General features: G+C 44.9%; 1 protein-coding gene across 4 annotated transcripts in view; it reads left to right on the top strand.

The window, feature by feature from the left end:
• Positions 1–22996, top strand: part of LOC138514136 (zinc finger protein 420-like) — a 1401466-nt gene that overhangs the window by 621451 nt on the left and 757019 nt on the right. For all 4 annotated transcript variants that reach the window (XM_069629436.1, XM_069629435.1, XM_069629434.1 and 1 more), the window contains 2 exons: positions 6620–6703; positions 6813–6902. In XM_069629436.1, the coding sequence (XP_069485537.1) occupies positions 6620–6703; positions 6813–6902 (174 nt within the window). The remainder of the gene's footprint in view (positions 1–6619; positions 6704–6812; positions 6903–22996) is intronic.

The raw sequence follows: 22996 nt of genomic DNA, 5'->3' as shown, positions 1-22996 counted from the left end.
AGCTGGTGCTATGTTAGTTGTTCCTGGTAATTCCTGCAGACTCACGGTTCCTGTGGCTTCAGTCGTGGGGACAAGGAGGAGGTCTGGAGCGATCTGCACTACCCAGGGATGAGGCCAGCAGCAGCAAAAGCAACAGTGAATAAAAGGTGCACTCCTTTAAAACAGGAGAGATTCTTCAGGTGGCTATCCGGACCACTACAGCTGTGTGCAGCGATTTCGACCAAGAAGAGGATCCTCTGCCTGTGGAAGATGATCTGGTTCATCCCACCAGGCTCGAGGGAAGAAGACTCTGGACTGGATCTTCTCTCGTCTTTGAAGAGTAGATAGCTCGGGACTGTAGCAGGGCTCCACCGGGACTCGGTTGTTGCAGGAGCCGTCTTTTTCTCTGGTTTTCTTCGGTTCCTTGCAGTTCTAGTGGCGACTCTGACTTCAGCCCAAGAGTCCTTCCTTTTATGCAAAAATCCCCCATTCACACAGCCTGGATGTCAATCACACAGCCGGGGGGTTGTCCGGCCCGGACAACCACCTCAGCCAATCACGAAAAAGTGCGACTTGGGTTTCCAAGGATACCCTGTGCATGGGGTGACTACACCCCTCCCTCGCATTCAGCCCACCTAGACACCCAGGCGCAAAGAGGAGGGCTTCTTGGGAGAAGCCTGCCAAAAGACGGTGAACAAAGAAGGCAAACCTGGTAAAACACAAGAAGGACTTTAACAAAAAGAAATGCTGAATAAACCCAACCAGATCCAAAAGAAAGAGTATTTGGTCAAGCAGGTTTATGTTCGAGGCTAATATAATAGCCTGGAACAGTACCACGTTTATAACGTATAATCACGGTAGAAAAGTTTGGGTAGATACTGCTGCCACCAGCCAAGTCTAAATGTTAAAAGAGCAAAACGAAGCTCAGAGAGGCACAGACAAAAGGGATAGGAATTAACCCTTTCCAGTACTCCATGTAAGGTGGGGTGTACTGAGTCTGTAGTTTAAAATGACTACATAAAGTAAATGGCAACTTTACCTGTTTCTGGGGGACAGTAGTCAGCCCCCGAAAAATGGAGTCAGAGGGAAGTCTCAAAGACAACCCTGTGTCACTGCACTGAAGGTGCTATGTAACACAAATAAAAAGTGGGGCTCATGAAGTGGTGTACTCCAGAGCCCAAGATCACACAAACAGTAGAAATACACATGGCAAAACACATGTAAGAGTTGGAAAAAGGCTTACACTCCTACCAAGTAGAAAAAATAAACTCCAGAAATCCAGCAAAGCTGCTGGTGGACTCACTAGGTGAGGGAAATTAGCGGTTTATAGTCATAATGTTGAAAAAAAAATGTCGACAAACAAAAATGTCGAAATTTTTTTTTCAAAAATAATAATGTCGACATCCTATACTTATAAAGTAAAAAGTCATTTTTTCGAAAAAAAAGTCGACAAAAAAATGTCACTTAAAACTATCAACACCTCACCCAACACCCCCCTGCCACCCCCCACACCACCACCCTCCCACCCCTCATACTCAACACATTCCAATTATATATTTATTTATTTATTTATTTAATAAATAAATAACCAAAAAGAGTATCATTTACTATTGGGGGGGTCACCCAACACCCCCCTGCCACCCCCCCACACCCCCCCCCCAACCACCCTCCCACCCCTCATACTCAACACATTCTAATTATATATTTATTTATTTATTTATTTTTTCAATAAATAAATAACCAAAAAGAGTATCATTTACTATTGGGGGGTCCCCCCCAACCCCTCCTCACCCAACACCCCCCTGCCACCCTCCCCACACCCCCCACCCCTCATACTCAACATCTCTTAGTTATATATATATTTATTCTTACAATAAATACAAAATTTCGAAAAAATATCGAAAAAATGTCGACATTATTGTTTGTCGACATTATTTTTTTCGACATTTATTTTTCGAAATTTTGACTGTCGACATTTTGACTGTCGACATTATGACTGCCCACCGAAATTAGCCATAGAATGAGAATTCTCCCTAACACCTAAGGTAGTTTACGACTTTCAATTAAGTCAGAAAATTGTGCTGCCGGCCTTTTATCCTCCTCTGCATCCTAGTAAGGAAGAGGAAAGGCTCCATAGGTTGGACCCTAGGAGAGAATTACGTTTTTTATATTTCCATAATGTCCAGGTTGAGAGTGGACGACCAGCTCTTTGTAGGGTATACTGGACGCAAATCAGGCCAGGCTGTTTCCAAACAGATCATGTCTAGGTGGATCATCCTCAATATTTCTGAATGCTACAGACTGGCAGGCAAGGACCCTCCTGAGGGTTTACGTGCATACTCCACCAGGGGTATGGCCTAATCGACAGCCCTGCAAAGGGGTGTCCCTATTAAAAACATCTGTGATGCGCCAACTTCGTCATCAATACACACGTTTACTAAGCATTATTTTCTGGATACTTCCCATTCTCAGAATGTCGCTTTTGGTAAGGCAGTGCTTTACTCTGCCCGTTAACACTCTGCCTATCTAAATTCTTCAACCTCCTCCAAACATGGATACTGCTTTGGGAGTCTCTCAAAGATGAGGAATATGTTGGAAGACGCAATCCATTCGAAGAACAAGTTACTTACCAACTGGTAACGTTCTTTCGACTGGATGTTCCTCCATCATATTCCTCATCGCCCTCCCAATCTACCCCTCTGTAGAATTTCATGTGTTTTTACAGCTTTTGGTTCAACAAGGCTGAGTACTGTCCTGCCCGTGCTTATGGACATTTCTGCTAACATAAGGATGGGAAAAACAGAACAGAGGCCTTTGAGGGACATCGGCTCGACGCAATTGACGCAGGGCGCCCTCTGCTGAAAAAGGTTTCTGAAGCTGGACATTACATGTCAAAGATGAGGAATACGTTGGAGGAACATCCATTCGAAAGAACGTTACCAGTTGGTAAGTAACTTGTTCTTCCTTGATCTATGCAATTACACCTTGCTTATGATTGTTTTTTTTTTACTGCCAGCAATGGGTGCATTTTAATCTGAAGTGTTGTGTGGTACCACATCGAGTATATATATATATGTTTGCCATTGTTAGAATTGCCAAAGTACAAAGTGATATTATTTATATGTATATATTTACTGAACCTAATCTTATATTTAAAAAAAAGCTGTGTTATCACCCAACATAGTGTGTGGACATTCTTTTGTGGGGGATTGGGGAATCTCTACTTAAGAACAAGCCCTTTTCACCTACTGAGTGCTTAAGCCTGGCCTGCTCGTCCAACATTACCAATTGAGAGCCTTGGCTGGTGTGCTCTGTGCCTCTGTACCAGCCATATGGAGGGCAGAAGTACAGATAACCCTCCCCTCCCCTCCCCAGTCTTCACAATGTTACAGCTCCCCCTGTTGTCAATGTGTGGTCCTCTTCTTTGGTCTCAGGGATGGAGGTCTCTGGCTCAGCAGACTGTGGGTGGTGGTGGTGGCGGCGGCTACCAGGCCCAATTCCAGGGTTTCTTCGGCTCCGAACTGCACCCTAGCCACTGCTTTGGTCCTGATATCCTCATCCCCACGCCACAGTCTCGTTCCTCCTATCACCATGGTTTAAACCTCTTCAAATCGGGGCCTCACACTTTCTGACTACCCTCTACCCAACATCTCTAATCTTGTCTCACACCTTCTCCTTTGTTCCACCTCCTTGCTGTACTTCACCTTTTGCTACCTCTCAATATTCCCTTACCTCCTCCTTAGCCCCACCACCTTACTCCTGCTTCTCATTTCCCAACTCCAACAACTTCCTTACTAATATTTCCACCTTCCTCCAACCACACTCTGAAATCTTCTTTACACTCTCCCACCACTAATGACCCCTTCCACCTTCCCTCCTAATTTTACTGAGCCCCTCCAATAACTCTCCAACTTCCCCCTTAACTGTAACCACCTCCTCCAATAACTTATTGCGAACCTCGTCCTTTAACTCCCCCAGGGATATTTGGTCTATCTCCCTCAGATATAGTTCCCTGCTCATTCCTGTCCCCCTCTACTCGCACCAACTCCCCACCACCCTCTGCTTTACCAGTCTTCTCCTTGCCCTACTCCAGGTTCTTTCCATCTCTCTTCAGACATCATTAAGTCAGTTCTCCTGCTCTCCTTCAAATTATTGTTGGGTCTTTTTATAGTGTCCAACGGCCACCCCTTAGAGATTGCAACTGTGATTTCCCTGAATCCTGACTGGGTGATTAGTACCTGATAAATTGTCCAGGCTATTAAAAAGTCAGACAGACATTTTGGAATTCAGTGGGTCATGTAATCTGAGTAAGGACTCATATCATTATGGTGCTTTCACTCACCTGTGTCCCAAATGGTGGAATAAATGCATTTAAATGTGTTCCCCTATCTACAATTGCTTCTATGCAAACCTCCTTTGATAGTGTTTGGGGCCTGGTTGAAAAAGTGCGCTTTACTTCCTGCAGTGTTCCCTCGGCTTTCTGTTTATATTCTCGAGTGCAAAAGTTGCCTTTTTGTCGAACTGGGCTTCCTGGTCTAGGCAAATCTTTTGAAAGTGTTTGGGAGTTCGATTCCAGTTCAACAATGATTTATAATTAAATTATAACCACTAGCAAATAGAGACTTGTCTAGGTAAACGTAGCTAAGAATCATAACAGCAATATTGCCCTTTACCGGATATGGTGTTCATAAGCTAGAAATACTTTCTAGGTGAAGTAGAGCAGGCTTGTGTGCCTGTGACGTTCTGTATCTGTTGCCTTACAGCTTGTCTGGTGCTGGCAATGATGTTCAATGGAGGTCAAATGCATTGTGGTGCTTGTATGCCAGTAATATTGATTGTTTAAAGAGAGTAAAGTATCTGTGGCTTCCCTTCTCTAGCAGCGATTTTTAAAAAAAATAAACATGTATTTTGTCTCTTCAGCTGTCTGCCGTGGGGGTGGTGGGGAGGAGGGAGGGGCTGCAACTTGGGTACAAGCACTGGATTTCATGGGTGTAAAGGGGGTCTGGGTTGAACAATCCTGTGAGTCCAGGTTCACTATCAGGTAGCTTAGGAAGTCCCTGGCCCTTAGGGCAACCACACTGCTAGCCGTCAGCGCCAAGCAGAGGACTTTGTCAAAAGTTCAAGGAGTAGATTAGCTCAGTAGAGATTTTGAGCAACTCTAGTAACAAGCCCAATGCTGCAGATTTAAACGGCATCATCAGGTGGCCGCACAGGCACTGCACCATTCATATATCTGGGCTGTCAAGGTAAATTCAGCCAAATTGTGGAAGGGGTTACAGAGCTCAGAAATCAGGGCAACAACCTCCTAGGCACGTTTGACACACCCAACTCACGTCAGCCTTTTTAAGTCTCCATTCAAATGTGTATGCACACGTTACAATATACCTAGAAAAAAATTTCATTTCTGTTTAGGAATACGTCCTGGGACTAATGGGGTCCTCTAACTATCTAATTGCTTAATGATCTAGTCTACTGACTATTGTTGGGAAAACATTTATTTTTGCTACTTTCCTCACACAGACTTCAATGGGACACCATTTCTTTTTGCTTGGTGTGGACTCCTGACCTGACTTTTTAGAGCTAAGTAAAGCCTTTTGCTTTACCTCCCTTGAACCTTTGCTCATTTTTAAGGAGAAACTGATCAGTCCCACACACTATCAGCACTGACTTTTTATGTAATAACTTTTTTGTTACTTTTACAAGGTACCTATGAAGAGCTGGTGGCAGCTGTTATTTTTCAAATGGTTTGGTAACATTTTATTAGTGCACTTTTGCATTTACTCCAAATGGCCACTAAGGGTGGCTAGCACCCTAAGATGGTTGTGCATAACATACCGGTGTCTGTGTTTCCCCACCTGCCACTCCTGTCCTCCATAGGGTTACCTGGGTGTAAAGTCCTATCCCCAAACCACACTTTCCTGACTTTGATCGGTGTAGGCCTGGTCAAGGTCTCTTACTAGACCTATTCTAGTGTCTGCAATTGAGTGACTTTACTTACCTGAATGTTATCGAACTATTTGACTAGCCAACGCACTTAGAGTTGGACAATGTTTTCGCTAGGGAAGATGTTCTATGATTATCCTGAAGTGTATTTTTTAATTCTAAAGCAGCAGAGTACCTACCTGTGTTGCACTGGTTATTGAATCAAATGCTTCCCTATGTCTCGTGATAGTGAAAGTATATACCTGTTCTATAAAGGTTGCTGGGGCAATATTTGACCAGATGTTTTTTCTTGCTTAGCTTGGATTTGAAAGGCCTAATAAAATGTTTTTGTGCTTAACTGTCTAACTGGAATTTTTGATGCTCCTCTGTGTGGACGTATTATGGCCCTAGACCACTCTTACACTCCTGAGTCTAGACCTTGATGCTCTGCTACATTACCTTGATTAGGTGTTGCTAAGATCTGAGTTTCTCTCTGTTCACCATTATAGGATGGCCTCCCAAAATCCTGCCCTAAGGTTGATTTTAGAAATTCATCTCAACAGCTGGAAATGGGGTTTCCTTGCCCAAATGGGCATAATCCTGGAATCATGGGGGGGGTGCAAGCAGAGGTACAAGAGTACACTTTTGGGACATTTACAAATGTCTGCCTGATGGCGTTGAGGAGAAGATTCTGAATCTGCAGATTTTGTTGTTGCAGGTGCCTATAACATGGACAATCCATGTCCCAGAAGAACAAAGTGAATGTTTGGAAGACCATCAAATTGTTTTTAAAGAGGAACCGGTGAGTGAGCATAATGAACTTGGTACAAAGGTAGGGGGTTGTTGGCACTCTTGCAAGAGTTCTGTTGACTTCATTAAATGGAGACTTTACTGTGATTTCTTTTTTTCAGGAGCCCATTCCATTGGATGACCCCACAGTTCATGTTTCTCACGCACAGAGAGAATGTTTAGAACATCATCAGAAGGGGTTTGATGGAACGGTGAGTGACAGAAATGTAAACACAGAACCTATTGTGAGAAGGAGACGCATGAGGAAATCGTTTGAAGTAACAGTTTGCTTCCTGGGTGTTACGAAGGTTTTTCAAAGTCACTACCTGGGGTAGGACATGGAAAAGCCAATCTAGGTTTAGCAATGTTTTTACAACCCCAGTTGAGCTAAAACACTCACTTTAGTATATACCAAGCAATAAGGCTGAACTAAGGTTATAAATGGCGAATAAAAAGACCCACCGAGGTAAATGCCGAAATAACTACTTTATTACAGTACTACACTAAGGCACACTTTAAATTTTCAAAGGTAAGTACAAATATCAATGTACATATATGCAGCTCACAGTTGAATAACCCACCATGGGCTACACACTACTTTAATATAATAAGAAATTATTAAACAATGCAATGCATAGGCTAAAGTGGAGAGGTAGATGATAAACACATCAGAACATGGGCCTTACACCTATAAGGCCCTCCAGCACCATATATCTAGTCTTCATTCCCAGCCTACATGGTGTCTTTGGATGTCTTGGTGTCCCTGAAAGGTTCCTCAGAATCAAAGGTGAGTAGCCTAGGAGAGGCCACTTATCTAAGGCTTCTGGGACAAGGAAGGCAGTTAATGCAGAGCAAAAGAAGTTGTCAAGTAAGGGACCTATGGGACTTCAGTTAGATTGTAGAGTTCTGAAGATTTGCCTCTTCGTTGTGCAGGGCTGTCGGTTCATGGGTTAACTTCTGATCCCTGACGGACGGTTGTCCTTCAGTTTCTCTGGGGACCTCCTACTGTTGGTAGGACACCCAGATTCTGTCGCACATTGATGAAGGAAACCCTTGTGGACAACTTGACTGATGCACATCTTGCATTGACCCTGGGCAGGGTCAGGAGGCCCTCAGCATCTCAGTGGTTGGATTTTGAGCCTCTGACTGGAACCTCTTCCGGTGAATGTTAGCACAGTGGTTTTTCCGTGTTACACTAGAGCCCTGAGGATGCCCACTAAGGGCTCCAGTCGGATCTGTGACTTGCAGAGAAATTTCAGAGATGCACGCTTCAATGACGGAAAAAGGCAATAAATCACGAGAAGAGCAGCCGATTTGTTTTTCCAACCAGTCAAAGGGAGAAAGATAACTAACAGAGGTCTTACCTGTCGAGCAGAAGGTCGAGGTTTGCGAAATGGGAGAGTTGGCTCTCCCTGTGTGAGTTCTATCAGCATTTGTTTTCTCTGTCTAACAGAAGGTCAAGGTTTGTGAAGCTGTAGAATTGGCTGTGCCAGTGCAGGATCTGTCAGCAATCCTCTGGCGTCACTCAGTCGTAGTCTTCTTCAGCTATCTGTTCAGCTCCAGTAGTTGACTCGTTTGCTGAGTCCAGCTCATCATGTTATATCCAGAAGTCAGACTGAGTGCGACCCCATACCACTAGTAAGGGAGCTTGGACCATTTAAACTTGGTGGCTGTCCAATAGTGGACAGCCAGCCTTGCAGAATCTGCTTTGCAGCAAATAAATCCCTGGAGGAATGTGGATTGTGGGCAGACAGCCCCACTTGCTGCCAGCTTACACAGAGGAGAAACTTTGCAGGCTTAATTCTAGAAGCCCCAAGGTGCTTGAAGAAAGAGGACCCTTCCCCTGATGGAAGGGTAGGGCGGCTAACAAAGGACAGGTCCACTTGAACAGGACTTAAAACGGACAAAGAGGCAATTTTGAGTATGTTGTCCTCTTCAGTACTTTTTGTTGCTGAAAAGGCACCATGCAATATTGCATCCACAAAGCAGGTAAACAAAGAAACAACTGCCACCAACCTATTAAGAGGATGCTTGGAAAAGTAACAGAGTTTACCCAGGATAAAGAAAATGGGACACAACCTGTCACTGCAGCACTCCATGTAAAATGGCTTGTCTGCAAGAGTAAATACAGATATAGTATAAAAAGGAGATGGAGACTGCTGCACTGGTAGAGACAAGGGCTGCCCAGTTTACCCAAAATGGCATTGATTGCAAAAGAGGCCCTAAGGGTCCCTGGTAGCACACCACATGAGGAGGGGTGCTACCAACCACCTCGTCATGGTGGTTCCAGCATATGCTGAGCTTCTGCGCGTCCTGCATGATCACTGTACAGGATGCTTGTCTCAAGATGAGACGCTTCAAGCTCCACCTGGCGGCCAATTGGGATCAGGGGACAGGGTCTTAGTCGGATAGGATCCCAATACCACTGCTTATTCTGCCCGATCTCCGCTGATGGATGGCAATGTTTCAGTGGGAGCCCCCTTTGCCTGACCGGAGCCTACCCTGCTGGCGACGATGGCTGCTCTGGAGGGCTATGCGATTCATGGAGCATGGACCAGGTCTGAGCCCTCCTGTATATCAATCTGCTCAAGTTCAGGGCAGTGGACCTGGCCCTCAATGGACAGGTCTGTTCTGGTCAGACAATTCTACTACAATGTTTTACCTGAACAAACAGGGTGGCACCCGTTCCCCCCCCCCCCTCCTCTGCATGGAGGCGGTTTCAATCTGGGAATAGGCCCTTACGGAGGGGGTTTGGATTTCAGCAGTCCACCGCCTGGGGGACAGCAATCCAGAAGCAGACCAGCTGAGTAGCATGGGATTGAACACCTACGAGTGGGAGTTGCATGACGACTCCTTGTTGCCCCTATCCCAGGGTTGAGGGGTTTGCAGTCCTGGATTTGTTCACCTCCACTCTGAATTACAAGTGCCCCCAGTTTTCCTCATGGGCTAGACAGGGTCGGGGGTCTCTGGGAGATGCATACCAGATCTGTTGGCACAGATGCAGGTGTTATTCGTTCCTGCCCACCCCTCTGCAAGTTTCGGACTTTGGTGGGTTGGAGCCTCATCCTGATTGCCCCCCACTGGCTGTCAAGAACCTGGTTTTCAGATCGGCTGCAGTTGTGCTCCCATGGTCCCATCCACCTTCTAATCTCCAGCAGGGGATTACTGGCGCAGCAGGATGGGGGAGTGGAACATCCGGACCCAGCCAAGCTGATGCTGGTAGCCTGGTTCCTGACCAGCTGAGGCTTCAACATGCTCAATTCTTGGATGACAACTGGGACATCATTCAGCAGGCCAGGAGGCCCTCGACTTGGTCCCAGTGTAAGAGTAAATGGACTATATTCTGCCACTGCGCTCGTGACAAGGGTCTGGACCCTGTCACCTGTCCTCTGGATGACCTGCTGGCTTTTTCAGCACGCCTGGCTCGCTCTGGAGTTCAGGTGGACACTTGCTGCACTTATTTGGCAGCCATTGGGGCTTGCAAGAATTCCCATGAGCATGTGTTTTCCGCTGTCAACCTGGTGGTTAAGGGGTTGTCTAGGCCTTTCCCGCCGGTGCGCACCGAGTTTGGGACCTCAAGGTGGTTCTTGCAGCCCAAACCTTTCGAGCCGATGGCCTCTGCGGATATCCGCTTGGTGACACTGAAGACAGTTTTACTGGTGGCTCTCACCTCTGAGCTGCAGGCGTTGTCTTCGTGCAAACCCTTCACCACGCTTCACAACGTCAAGGTCATCATGAACACTCATCCAAACTTTTTGCCTAAGGTGGTCTCTCCATCTCATCTGAATCAAGAGATCTGCCTGCCAGTGTTTTTCCTGAACCCGTAGTCCGAGGCAGAGAGGGTACTGCATTCTTCGGACCTCAAGATGGTCCTCAAGTTTTACCTCTGTCTGACAAAATCTGTCAAGAAGTGTAAGGCATTGTTTGTGACTTTTGGTGGCTCCTACCCCAGTTCTCAGGCTTCCATTGCCCGTTGGATCCTTCAGGCTATTTTGGAGGCTTACAGAGCCATGGGCAAACCTGTTCCGGCAGGGATTCATGCCCATGCGGTCAGACCAACGCCATACCATTGCATTTCAGAGACCAGCTGCAGACACAATGCAGCGTTTGATCAGGCGGTTCTGAAGAACCTTTTTGCTTCGTCCTAGATATGAGGCAGGTTGTCACGGCTCCACCCTATGGTCTTGTTCGGTGGAATCACCCACAAATGTGGAGGAAAGGGGACGAGACGTAGGAGTTAAAGTTACTCTCTGTAGTGACTAGAGTACTCGTAGTCCCCTTTCCTCCATGCGTCCCACCCACCTTCCCCCGCTAGTATTCCAAAGGGCGAATATGTTCTGAGAATAGCTGGGTGTCTAAGTGTCTGATGTGTTCAAAGGGGACTGGGGTAATGGGCTGAGGGCAGGGCCTCGCGGGGCGTTCCCTCGCCCAAGGCTGCGACCCAACACGCTATACTAATTTTTAAAGGGAAGCTCAATTATTTTCTGCCAAAGGTTCTGGTACCGTCCCCATGTTGGGTGACGCCTATAAGGATGGAGGAAAGGTGACTCTGGACTATGAGTACTCTAGTCGCTACGGTGAGTAACTTGAATTGTCTTCACATCCCTTTCCTAGGTTGTTGGGTCCTGACACCTGTCTAGAGCCTACTATATATAACATGGTTACCTTATTACGCAGGCCCATAGGCGATTTAACCCTGCTCTGCTTGGCGGTTCGCTTGTGTGCCCCAGTTAATTTAGGTTGGGTGCCTTTCTGAGATAGTTCTCCCATATCTGTGCAGTGGGTGAGGAGTCCTTTAACTGTTTTTATAATATACTATGTTTTTTTTATGCTCTGCATCATGTTCTAAGTACTTATTTAATTTGAGATCTATAACTTGTGTAACATATTAAATGTATAGATCTTTCAGTATTTTGGTGCAGTGTGTTGCCTACATCTAAATGTGTGGACTAATTGTTCTTTTGTTTCCACCTGCTTATCCCTACCTGAGAGTTAAACCTTGTGGTTTTCTTCCCTTTCTTGTCAGATGTGTTAGCCCCCCAATAAAGTCACTGGTTGTAGATCCCTCAACATATTATTTTAGAACGAGAGCACTGATTCTATGGTCCAGAGAACCTCCTTTATTTGAACAGGCATCCCCTTTTCTTTAAACCTCTTGGTCCATGTTGGGCAAGATTGTATGCAGTACCCCTTGGGTGCACTACAACAACCCTGACTACCTGGCAGTAGGAACCCAACCTTTGGTATAAGTCTGTACTACACGTGTTGAGCAGCCAGGCGTATCTCAAGAGGGGTCAATGTGAGCAGTAGGGGAGTTATACTGAGATTCACAGTGACAAGTATTCAAATAAACTCTTACACACAAGGTTTCTTGTTTAAATAATTATTAATTTATTTAACAGTCATTTTGAGTAAGCCTTCTTCAGAAGGGGCACTATAATAGTAACACACAAATAAACTCCAAAATACACACTATTAGTTTCTCTAAATCAGCAAGTACCCATTTGGGATGGCACACAGACGCTTCCTAAACCTTCAGGTGACTTAAATGGCTAGGACACTGTGGACATTTATATATCACTGTTGAATTTAGAGCAATACTTAGGTGTATGCCAAAGAAAAAGGTTATTAGAACAAAACAAGCAATCTCACAAATATTCTGAATCATGTAAGTACTTTTGGTAACCCCCAATGCTAGGCAAGTTAACCCCTTCCTGGAAGGAAGACAAAACACACAATCAGAGGGAGGAAACGTCATTCAGGCAGCCAGGCCAGGCCAAAATCAGTTGGACAAAAGTCTAGTTGAGCTTGGAGGCTTACTTTATAGTTGATTGGTCCCACCAACGCAAGGGGAGAAGTTGTCCTTGCAGGGCTTATCTAGTCGAGACGAATTCAGAGCTTCAGCACAGCAGCAGAGCTTCACCTGGCAAACCAACGGTCCAGGAGTTACAGCAGGCGTCTCTTCCAATTCTTGCAGGTAGGTAAAAGTCTTGCACAATGTTTTAGAAGTCTTTTATAGAAAAGAAGAAATCAAAGTAGGGCCACAAGCTGATTAGGCTTGTGAGGTAGATAAGCTGTTAGCAACTCTACAGAAGCAACAAGGCAAATGTCAACTGAGAACAAGTGAGGTTACACAACAAGAGGTAAGTTCTCTTAGACTCTACAGTACCTTTGGTTAGAAGAAAAACGGTTCCAGCTGGCTTCTGTTTCTGTGCATCTCTCAAGATCCTGTGTTCCTGGACCTCCGTCATGGGGACAAGAGGGAGGACGTCTGGAGAACTCCTGCACTGCAACGGGATGGTCAGCGACAGAAAAGAGCCAACTTCTATTCAGTGGCACTTCGCGGTTTCTGCTCTTCGCATCACAGCAAATTGCACCAGCGCAGACCCTTGGCTATTGAGAGGGGTTCCTTGCATCTGGAGTTCAGCACTCTGTTGAGGTGGCTCAGGCTCGATCAGTCCTGCTTCCAGGGAGTCCAGAGGATCTTCCTGGAGCTCTTGGCCAACTTAAAAGCAACACACACAATCTGGTGTTCCTCTCCCTAGCTCTTCGGTTCCAGCAGCAACTGCAGTGGAAATACATCTAGCTTCGAGAGGTTGTCCAGATGGCTTACTTTATAGTTGATTGGTCGCACCAACTCAAGGGGAGAAGTTGTCCTTGCAGGGCTTATCTAGTCGAGACGAAATCAGAGCTTCACCTGGCAAACCAACGGTCCAGGAGTTACAGCAGGCGTCTCTTCCAAGTTCATCTTCGGATTCCTTCGTCCAGTGGTCGACTCTGTCTTCTAAGCCAAAAAGCCTTGCTTTTTATGCAGGTTTCTCCCATTCATTCCAGCCTAGCTGTCAGTCCGTCTTGCCGGACAGCCAGCTGGCCAATCACCTAGGAGTGCATTCCTGTCTCCTGGGAGACTAAGCACAGGGAGTTTCGTGTACCTCCCTCGATCCCTGCCCCCGCCAGACACCCAGGAGCCAGAGACAGGCTTCACTTGTGAAGCCCTCCAAAGACAAAACAGACAAAGGGACCAAACCTGGTTTGGCACGCAGAGTAAATTTCAAGAAGCACCTTTCCACAAAGAAATGGCGGAAAAAGAAGACCGGGCCATTTTTACAAAAATGGCACCCTTGGGTGCTTTACTGCAGCTGCGAACGCAGTCCGCTGTAAAAGCACACCACAGTAGTTAAAATCAAACCACTGCCACCAGACATTCATTGAGGAAAGGGAAACTTACACATTTTACATGAGAAGCTAGACAAAGGGGATACTAAGTAACCCCTCCAGCACCCTATTACAAGATAGTGTGTGGTGGATCTAGAAAGTTACAAATGTAAGTTAAGTCAATTTCACTTCGCTGCTCTTGGAAAAAGTAGTTTATCCAAGAGAAGGTATTTAAACCTTTGGGAAATCTGAAAGACTTCCCTGTGCCACTGCACTGAAGGTGCTGTGTGGTACAATGTAAAAGATGATGCCTATGGAGTTTGTCAGACTCCATAACAAAAATACATGAGAGAGTGGGAAAAAGGGTCTCACTCTCTCCAGGTTAAAAATTCAAGCCTTCAAAATCCAGCAAAGTTGCTGGGTGTCTCTAAGGTAGAGAGGAATTAGCACATTTCTCAGAATTCTCCCTAACAGTCCAGAAGCCTTATTCTGTCCATGCCCATTTTCCAAAATGGTAGCTGTGGGTTTGTGTTGCTCCCGCCTGTGAACTGCAAAGTCACTCTGGTCAATTATGAAATCTACAGCTTGGAGAAGCTTAGTGTATCGTCTCACAACTATGTCTGGTTTCTGACAAAGTGCCTAGTATAATTACTTTTGGGTCTGGTACCACCGACGATCCCACAATCTTTAATTCCATTAATTCTTGTTACCAAAACCATGTATCTGTTTACATCCCCAAATCTTGTGGTAGAATCTTAACTGTGTTGGTTGTACACCTATGACTTAGATTATCACCATTCACCGCCTAAAATTGTCGCCAGTCTCTTTAGCATATTACACGCTATGAAGGTGATTAAATTGTATGTTTGAAGTGGTCTCCTCCTGAGAATTCTGTAGCGCCTTCTCCTGCATCTCCTTCCTATCTTTCCTTTAATTTCAACAGGGTCTTTGATGAAAAGGCAGATATAATTTTATACAAAATGGAGATCTATTTGCCTGGGATTCTCCCAGTCAACAAATGTTCTCTGTGTTCGAGGGGCGAAAGTGAGAGCGTCATTTCAACCCTCTGTTCTCATACCAATTAAACCCTGTAAGTTTTGCAAACTTCAGGATATGGCTTCCGTCAATAGCCAGTCTTACCTGTATCCCTTGGTGTTGGCTCTTGGAGAACTTGCTTCATTTTTCACTAAACAATAACATTTTCTGATTCGACAAGGACATTTGCAGGCAACTTAAGGGTACTGCTATGGGGTTGAAATTTGCGTACGCAAACCTATCATGGGCTACTTTGAAGTTAAATATGCTTGGAGTCATGTTGCTTTTACAACCAATATAACATTCTGGGGAAGATTTATCGATAATATTTTGATTATATCGGAAGGAGAAACCTCAAAACTCAGAGCATACATGGAATACCTAAACACCTAATGAGTACAATCTCTCGTTCATGAAAAAAGAGAGTGCAATCAAAATTGAGTTTTTAGACCTCAAACTATATGTGGAGGATTCTCAAATACAGACAGCACTTTATTCAAAGCAATTTGTAGGAAATAGTCTTCTTTGTGCCTCATCCAATCATCCAAAACACGTCATCAATAACATACCTTACGGCAACATTTTGAGATTGAAACAAATCTGTATTACTGAAACATATAAAGAACGTTTAGACAAAACCGTAGCAAAATTTCAACAAAGAGGATACAGTCCAAGGAACGTGTGTGAAGCAGTGCGCAAAGCAGAAAACAACTCCAGGGAATTCTTACTAACAGATAAACATAAGGTCATGGTCGTAGGACATGGGAGGGAAAGGAGGGACAAATCCCCCCCACAATTATAACTGGGGAGATATAATGGCATTTATTCCCCCCCAGAATACGTCTGTATATGTCTACTCTTGGAAGCACTTTAATAATATCTGTTAACATTACCCATTTTATTAAGATGAATTTCTTCATAAACTAGAGGTTTCTTTGCGAGAACACTTTGAACATGGTAAAGTTTAGTTTAGTTGCAAAGGACGACCTATGCTTTTTTAATATTACATTTCATACCAGTTGTCCAAATCCGTCTTGAACATTTTTTTTCTGGAAGTTAATATAATAATGTAAAATACATCACATCAGATTCAGATGATAATGGTTTATTCTTAGTTGGGGATACCTATAAGCCGAAAATATTGCATTAGACTACAGCTAGGGAGAAATGGCTTATGTGGGGGGAGGTACACACAGCTTGTAGGTGTTGTATTTGCCTACCCTTTTCTGCCCATGGCCATGCTAATCCGTATGGCAATTCTCACCTAGTTCCTGCTCCTCCCCACCCATGGGAACTCTTTGAGCTCCATTTAAGTAATCCTTACCATCAAAGTTAACACTGAAAGTGTCTGCCAGTGTGTTTCCAGAGCAGTCTTCTGAGAGTTAACGACTTAATTGGAGTTCTAAACCTGCTGCTGCTGCAATAAAAAATGCCTTAACCAGGTCTGCCTTCAGCCATTCAATGTATTACCACTATGTGTGTCTTTCACAGAAGTCCGCTTAAAAACCAGCACTGGCAAAGGCAACAGTTTTGGCTTGTCTATACGTATTAGGCAGATGCAAGGCACAGCTCTTGGATGGCAAGGCACTCCATTTTAGATTACATTAATAATCACTTTCTGTTTCTCCAGAATTGGAGAACAATGCAGCTATTTTTAAGGCTCAAGAAACGAAAGGTCGGGAGGGGATAGGTGGGGTGTGGGGCGAATGGAGGGAAAAATAGCTAGCAGCTACCGTCAATGCCCAGTTAATACAACTAGGGCAGTGCATGGCAAGTACCATTCCCATGCCTACACAAAAGCCCAAACTGTTGCCATTGCCAATGCTTGTTAATTATTAATGTAATGTATTTCAATGCGTGCAATCAGTGGTGTCACAGACCTGTCACATGTCAGGCTCCATTCGAAAGTGATAGGTAGCCCTGAATCCGTCAGTGTGGCATTTAGGTGTGCGCAGTTGCTTTTGTCTCACTCACTCTCTTGCTCTCTAGCTATTTTTCCCTCCCCGCCGCCCCACACCACACCTATGCCCTCCCGACGTTTTGTTTCTTGAGCCTTAAAAATAGCTGCATTGTTCTCCAAAACATTTGTAAGACTCTCAAAGTATCTGTTATCAACGAGCACCAACTATAGGTAACGAGATTAGTCCAAGATTTTTAAAACCCATCTCAAGACCACACCTGAGTGGAATGCTTAAACTAAATCCAGTAATGGGAAATTTCAAATATGGAAGCTGTAAACTTTGCTCATTTATGATGAATGGAATGAAGGATATTTTGCTCCCAAATGGCAAAAATAAGGAAATCAGACAACTAATAAACTGTAACACCAAACATGTGATTTACGGGATCAGATGCACATATAGTAAGATCTACATTGGAAGCACAATCCGGGCCCTCAAAAATAGAATCTTTGAACATTTCAGGGCGATTCGAAACAATGATCTGAGATATGCCCTAGCTGTACATGTGTGCACAGAACACCCAAACTTTAACATTGAGAATCTTCACATTTTTGGACTAGAAAGCATAAAACAGTTACCGAGAGGAGGAAATAAGGAAATCCTCCTACGTCAAAAAGAAGCGAGATGGATTTGTATTATGGATACATGCATAAATGGTTTAAATTGTGATTCAGAAATGTATAACTGGCTTTAAAATGGCATGTTTGTTTAAATATCTATTTCTTGAGATGGATTAGCGTTGGCTCCCTAAGACAGTAAACATGATATCCTGGCAAACTCCCTGGGAATAGGGAAATCTCTGCATGACACTTTGGGATGAACGTCTTCCACTCCGCAGGCAGCGATGACATGAAGAAACTATTAGGAGATGTCAGCAGCCAGAGCAATGCAAAACTGCAGACAGGAAAGGGAAAATGGCTAGAAACAGACAATGAGCACAATTCCTAGCAACATGCGCATTTAGGCCCACCAAAGGGCTCCACAGGCTTCCTGATGAGGACTATGGTGCGGCGGAGTGGCAATCGTGCCCCAGAACCGGAAACGTTATGTTGAGAACGTCCGAATGCCATCTTGAAATGAGTGTCTGTACGAGTCCATTCGCCATCTTGGGATGGGTGCAAGTCATTCTGGCGAACCAACGCCGTCACCAGCGGTGAAGCAGGCTGAGGCTAAGCCTAGCCATGACATTTTATCTCCTGCCAAGGCAGGGAGCGCCCGGTTTAGTTAGATGCACATGAACAGCAGCCTTCCAGGTCCGGTCATAATGGCCATACCCTTCCTAGTCCAACATAAAGTGCAAACATTCTTTCTTAAGATGAGTCACAGATGTCAATACTTAGCTGTGATCCAGACCTTCTCTCCCACATCGTAATTTGGTTTTTCAAGCCGCTTGTGATCCACATAATGTTTGATTGTCTTTTGCACCTCAATTACATTTTGAGCTGCCAATAGCTGGTATTCCCCGATCACTTGGAAACATGACTTGAGTGCAGGAACAAGAAGGTCCACAATAACAGAGATTGGAAGGGCCTTAGTATTGTTTCCGTACAAACAAAAAAAGGACCCATCTTAATGCTGGAATGCAGACTTTTGTATTTATTGGATTTTATATAGCGCTTTAAGCCAAAGTGCTTTAAATGAAACAGGAAATACATTACAAGCAAGTTAATACAAATAATGAATCAAGTAACAGAGAACAATATGTGGAACAATTTGCCATGAGACCGTCAGAATAAACATGTGTAGGACAGGGCAGTTGCCAGAAAGCAGTAGAGGACTGTCAGGTTGGTGATTGGAGTAAGTGGGATTTTAGAGAAGTGCAGAGAGAGGAGTATGATGATATGGAGCAGATAGAGAGGGGAAGATAGTACCAGTGGGATGGAGCAAGGAACTGGAAGGAACGGAAAAGGTCAGGTTAGAAATTGAAACTGTCAGGTAGGAGATTGGAGTAAGTGGGATTTTAGAGAAGTGCAGAAAGTGGAGTATGAGGTGATGGAGTGGATAGAGAGAGGGAGACAGTTCCAGTGAAGTGGAGCAAGCAGCTGGAAGGAACGGAAACGGCATGGTAGACAAGGTGGGGGTGGAACAGCCAGTAGGAAGTGATCAGCAGAAAGGAGTGGGTGAGAGGGAGAGTAGAAATAGAGGAGAGAGAAAAGGTAGGTTGGGGCAAGGTCATAGAGAGATTTGAAGACAAGACAGAAGAAGTTGAATTTGATTTGGGAATGAAAGGAGAGCCAGCTCAGCGAGGTGAGAGAAGAAGAGATAGAATCGTGAAGAGAGAGAAGACAGAGAGAGCGGATGGAAGAATGGTAGATGGATTTAAGGGGGGCTAGACGTGAGGAAGGGAGGCCGAAGAGGAGAGCTGAGCAGTAGAAAAGACTTGAGAAGATTAGGGAGGATATTAGGAGTTTAGTGGTGTGAAAGGTAAGGAAGGGGCGGATTTTGCAAATGTTGTAAAGATGGAAGCGACAGGCGCGGGATGTAAGAGAGATGTGGTGAGTAAAGGAGAGGTCAGAGTCGAAGTGGAGACCGAGATTGCAGGCAAAGGGGGAGATGGGGAGCTGGGAGGGGGGAAAGAGAATGGAGGGCGGAGGAGAGTGGGCAAGAAGGGTATTAGCAGGAAAGAATAAGACTTCAGTTTTGTCAGTGTTAAGGGTAAGAAAGTGGGAAGACATCCAGGATTTGATAGCGGTGAGGCAGAACTCTGCAAGGTTCAACTTGCTTTCCTAATTGTTATGGGCAGTAGAGGAAAAACACTCTAGGCATGGATCCAGTGATTGGTTAAGACGTTCCGTCTGCCTATTGGTAAGCGGATGATAGCCCAAAGATCAGCCCAAAGCCAGATCAATCTCCATTCATCTGCAAAGATGTGTCCAAAACTCTGGGCGTGTTGCAGTATGTCTCAGGCAAGAACTACTGGGACGAGGCAGAGGCTGTGAGTAATGAAGATAACTAACAACAATGAGGGCATACACTCTATCTAGCCTTTCGAGTGATCATATTAGTCAGCTGTCATTCAAAGGCAGCGAGAGGCGAGAAGGATGGCGTCTTTGTTGTCTACTCGGCATGAGCCAGGAAAGTGCCCAGGTACATGCAGGACAGCAAAGCAGAGAGGCAGACTGCATACTTGCCAACCCTACAGATTTAGGCAGTAGGCTACTGCTTTTTAGGCAGTCCTACCGCCTACAGATGTGGGTGACAGATCCTACTGCTTTTTACAGTAGCAGGTAATTTATGGGAGTCTAAGGCAGGGTGCAGGAAAAAGCATGCAACACATGAATTAGTCTGTCTGTATAGTGGGCTTGTAGGTGATTATTTTGAATGGGCTCAGACCAATCCACTGGCAGCTACACGACTCTGTCCTGCACTCTTGCCAGTACAACCCTTAGGTGAACCACCAGTGAAGGCAAGTGGCAGAGCGTAACACAGCATCTGCCTTTCAGACTGAGGGGGGATATCAGGCTCCATGTCATTCAGTGTTCAGCTTCCACTGCAGGAATACATATGTTTTGCCCAGGCTGCTGCTACAGATTAGTGGCAAACGTTGCCTACCAGTTCTGTGTGATTACCTTCCGTTTAATTGAATTTGGTGTTAACTTACCATTCATTATTATACATTTTTAACATTTTAACATCTTTCCATGTTGTTCTGTTTGATGGGTTGTGTATTTTAGAATGCTTCAGTGGTGCCAACAGTGTATTTTCCAATGATGTCATTGAATGCAAATTACTGTTTTTGAAACTTGAAAAACCTACATCTTTTTGGTCAAAGTATGTTGGGAAGTATAAGACGGTGTCTGAGGGAGAGACGCACTCGGAGAAGGCCCGCAACACAGAAGGCCGACTGGAGGAGGGGGAACTTAATCACCGGTGACAAAGGCTGCTGGAATGCAAGGAAATCACTGCAGAGGAGATGTGAGGAAGACCGGGAAAGATCACAGTGAACCAGAGAAGCCGCTCAAGCTCCTCAGAGACCCGCGAACAGCCGTACAGTGACGCCAGTCACCATACCATCCATGTGTCTTACTCCTACACACTCACACCCTCCTTCCTCAGAAACCCTAGTTGTACAATCTGCCATCACTTTCCATACTATTTGTCCATTTGGGGAATCAAAGAAGCTTGATGCCTCAGTATGGGGAGTGTTTGCATCTGACAGCTGGCTCATAGAGCTTGTACTGCCTCCTTGAACCCATGCTTATTACTGCCATGATTTGTGGGAGGCAAGGCAGCTGAAATAGCTGGCAACTATTTTCCTGTGGGTATGCAGGCATCTTTCAGACAGCTGGAACAGGATGGCAAAGGTATAGCACAGTATATCTTGGAAGTGTGTTTGGACTCAACAGGCTGTATCGTTCATGCTATGTGCACAGGTTGTGCAGTTTTAAGGTTATGTTACGATGATTTATACCATGCACTCCTGTCATTTGCATGACTCTGTAAGAAAAGTGGATGGGGTTAGTTAATTGGGGGAAGAGGTATAGAAGAGAGGTTGTGCTCTTCCGCTTGCAGGACCAGCAACACCTGGCGTCTGTGTGTGTGTGTGAGCTTTCTTCATGTGCTTTGTTGTGTGTGCTGGGCTTGTTGTGTCTGGAGGGCTAGCGTCCAGTGTCTGGGTTGTTTGCAAGTATTTGGATTTGTGGCGTGGTTGGCAGTGGGTGTGTGGTTTGCGAGTTTTTTGGTGTGTAGTTTTACTTGCACTTTTTGGGACATGTGTAGTACGTGAGAGGAATGCAGGTGTGGAAAAGAGGAGGGTGTGGTTAGTTGGTTTCTGTTTGGATTTGGGTGTTTGATGGTTTTATTGTTGGTTCTTTAATCCACATTGTCTGTTTGCTTTGATACCAGATTATGGTTTTTGGGGTTGCATGTTTTTATGCGCGTCAGTGAGTTGAATAGCCAGGTTTTCAGTCATTTTCTGAAGGTTAGGTGATCTTATGTCGTTCTTTTTTCCTTCGGTACTGAGTTCCATAGTTTGGTTATCAAATAGGAGAATGCAGTTCCTCTGAATTTTCTTTTCTCGTAGTATTTTGTTTCTATTTGGTTGGTAATGTTTCTTTTGGTTCTATTCTTCCTATTTGGTAATGGTTGATTTTAGCTTGGGGAAATTCAATGTAGTGATTTTTGGCCAATGCAGAGGGCTTTAAAGTTGATGTGCTTTTTTGCTGGTAGCCAGTGCAGACTTCTCAGTGCTGGTGGGATGTGCGCTCTTCTTTTTAGTCTCAGGAGTAGTCTTGCTGCAGTACTTTGGATGCCTTGTAGTTTTTGTGAGGCATTCTGGCATTTCTCTTATAAGGCTAATTTCCCAAGCATAGCGAGTACCCCAGCAGCTTTGCTGGATTTCTGGGGTTTATTTTTTTTTTCTCCTGCTAAGAGTGAGACTCTTTTACTCCCACTCTTAGACATGATTTGAGGTATGTCTTTGACTTGTTATGTGCTTATGGGCTATGGGGTTTCTTTTTACTCCATAGGGTATCGTCTGTTTTTTTGGTATGTGTGTTACACAGCACTCTCAGTGCAGTAACACAGGGGTGTCACAGTGACCCCCAAACATAGACTCCATACCCTGGGACTGACTACTGTCTCCCAGGGCATATAAAGTCACCATTGGCTTTACTAGTCCAAAATTGTGAACAGAACCAGTACAAACCATCATATTGTGGAAGTACTGGTAAGGGGTAATTATATTGCCCCTGGGTCTGTTTTCAAGGGGCACTGTCCAGTCCCCCCCTTGTCGAGTTTCTGGCTGGTGGCAGTGGTTACCACGTGAAATATTCCCCCAGAATATTCTCTATGGGATTTTCCCATTGATTTTAAACACACCACTTTTTGGTGCAATGTTAAAGATACCGCCGGTTTATTTATTTAATGTTAAATCACCGGTTGGGCCAGAACTCGATTCTAAAATGGCGTTTGTGTCCGTCTCTGTAACTCTGACCAAGGTTGAGCCCTTTGTTCCACTTTTTGGCGGGCTTCTCCACAGAAGCCCTCCAAATGGTGCCACTCTGTCTGGGTTCCACAGGAGGGGTGGAGGGGGGAATTGGCACCCTGGACTGCGTTGCCTTAGCAACCCAATCCGCACTCTACTCTGATTGGCCCAGTGGTGAGCCGCCTGGCTCACCACTTAGCATGTGTGATTGAAAGCTAGGCTGATGAAT

This window comes from Ambystoma mexicanum, chromosome 12 (assembly GCF_040938575.1).
Source record: "Ambystoma mexicanum isolate Mex_15411 chromosome 12, UKY_AmexF1_1, whole genome shotgun sequence".
Lineage (NCBI taxonomy): Eukaryota > Metazoa > Chordata > Amphibia > Caudata > Ambystomatidae > Ambystoma > Ambystoma mexicanum.
Note: the sequence above shows the minus strand (reverse complement) of the source record. Positions and strands in the feature narration are given on the sequence as shown.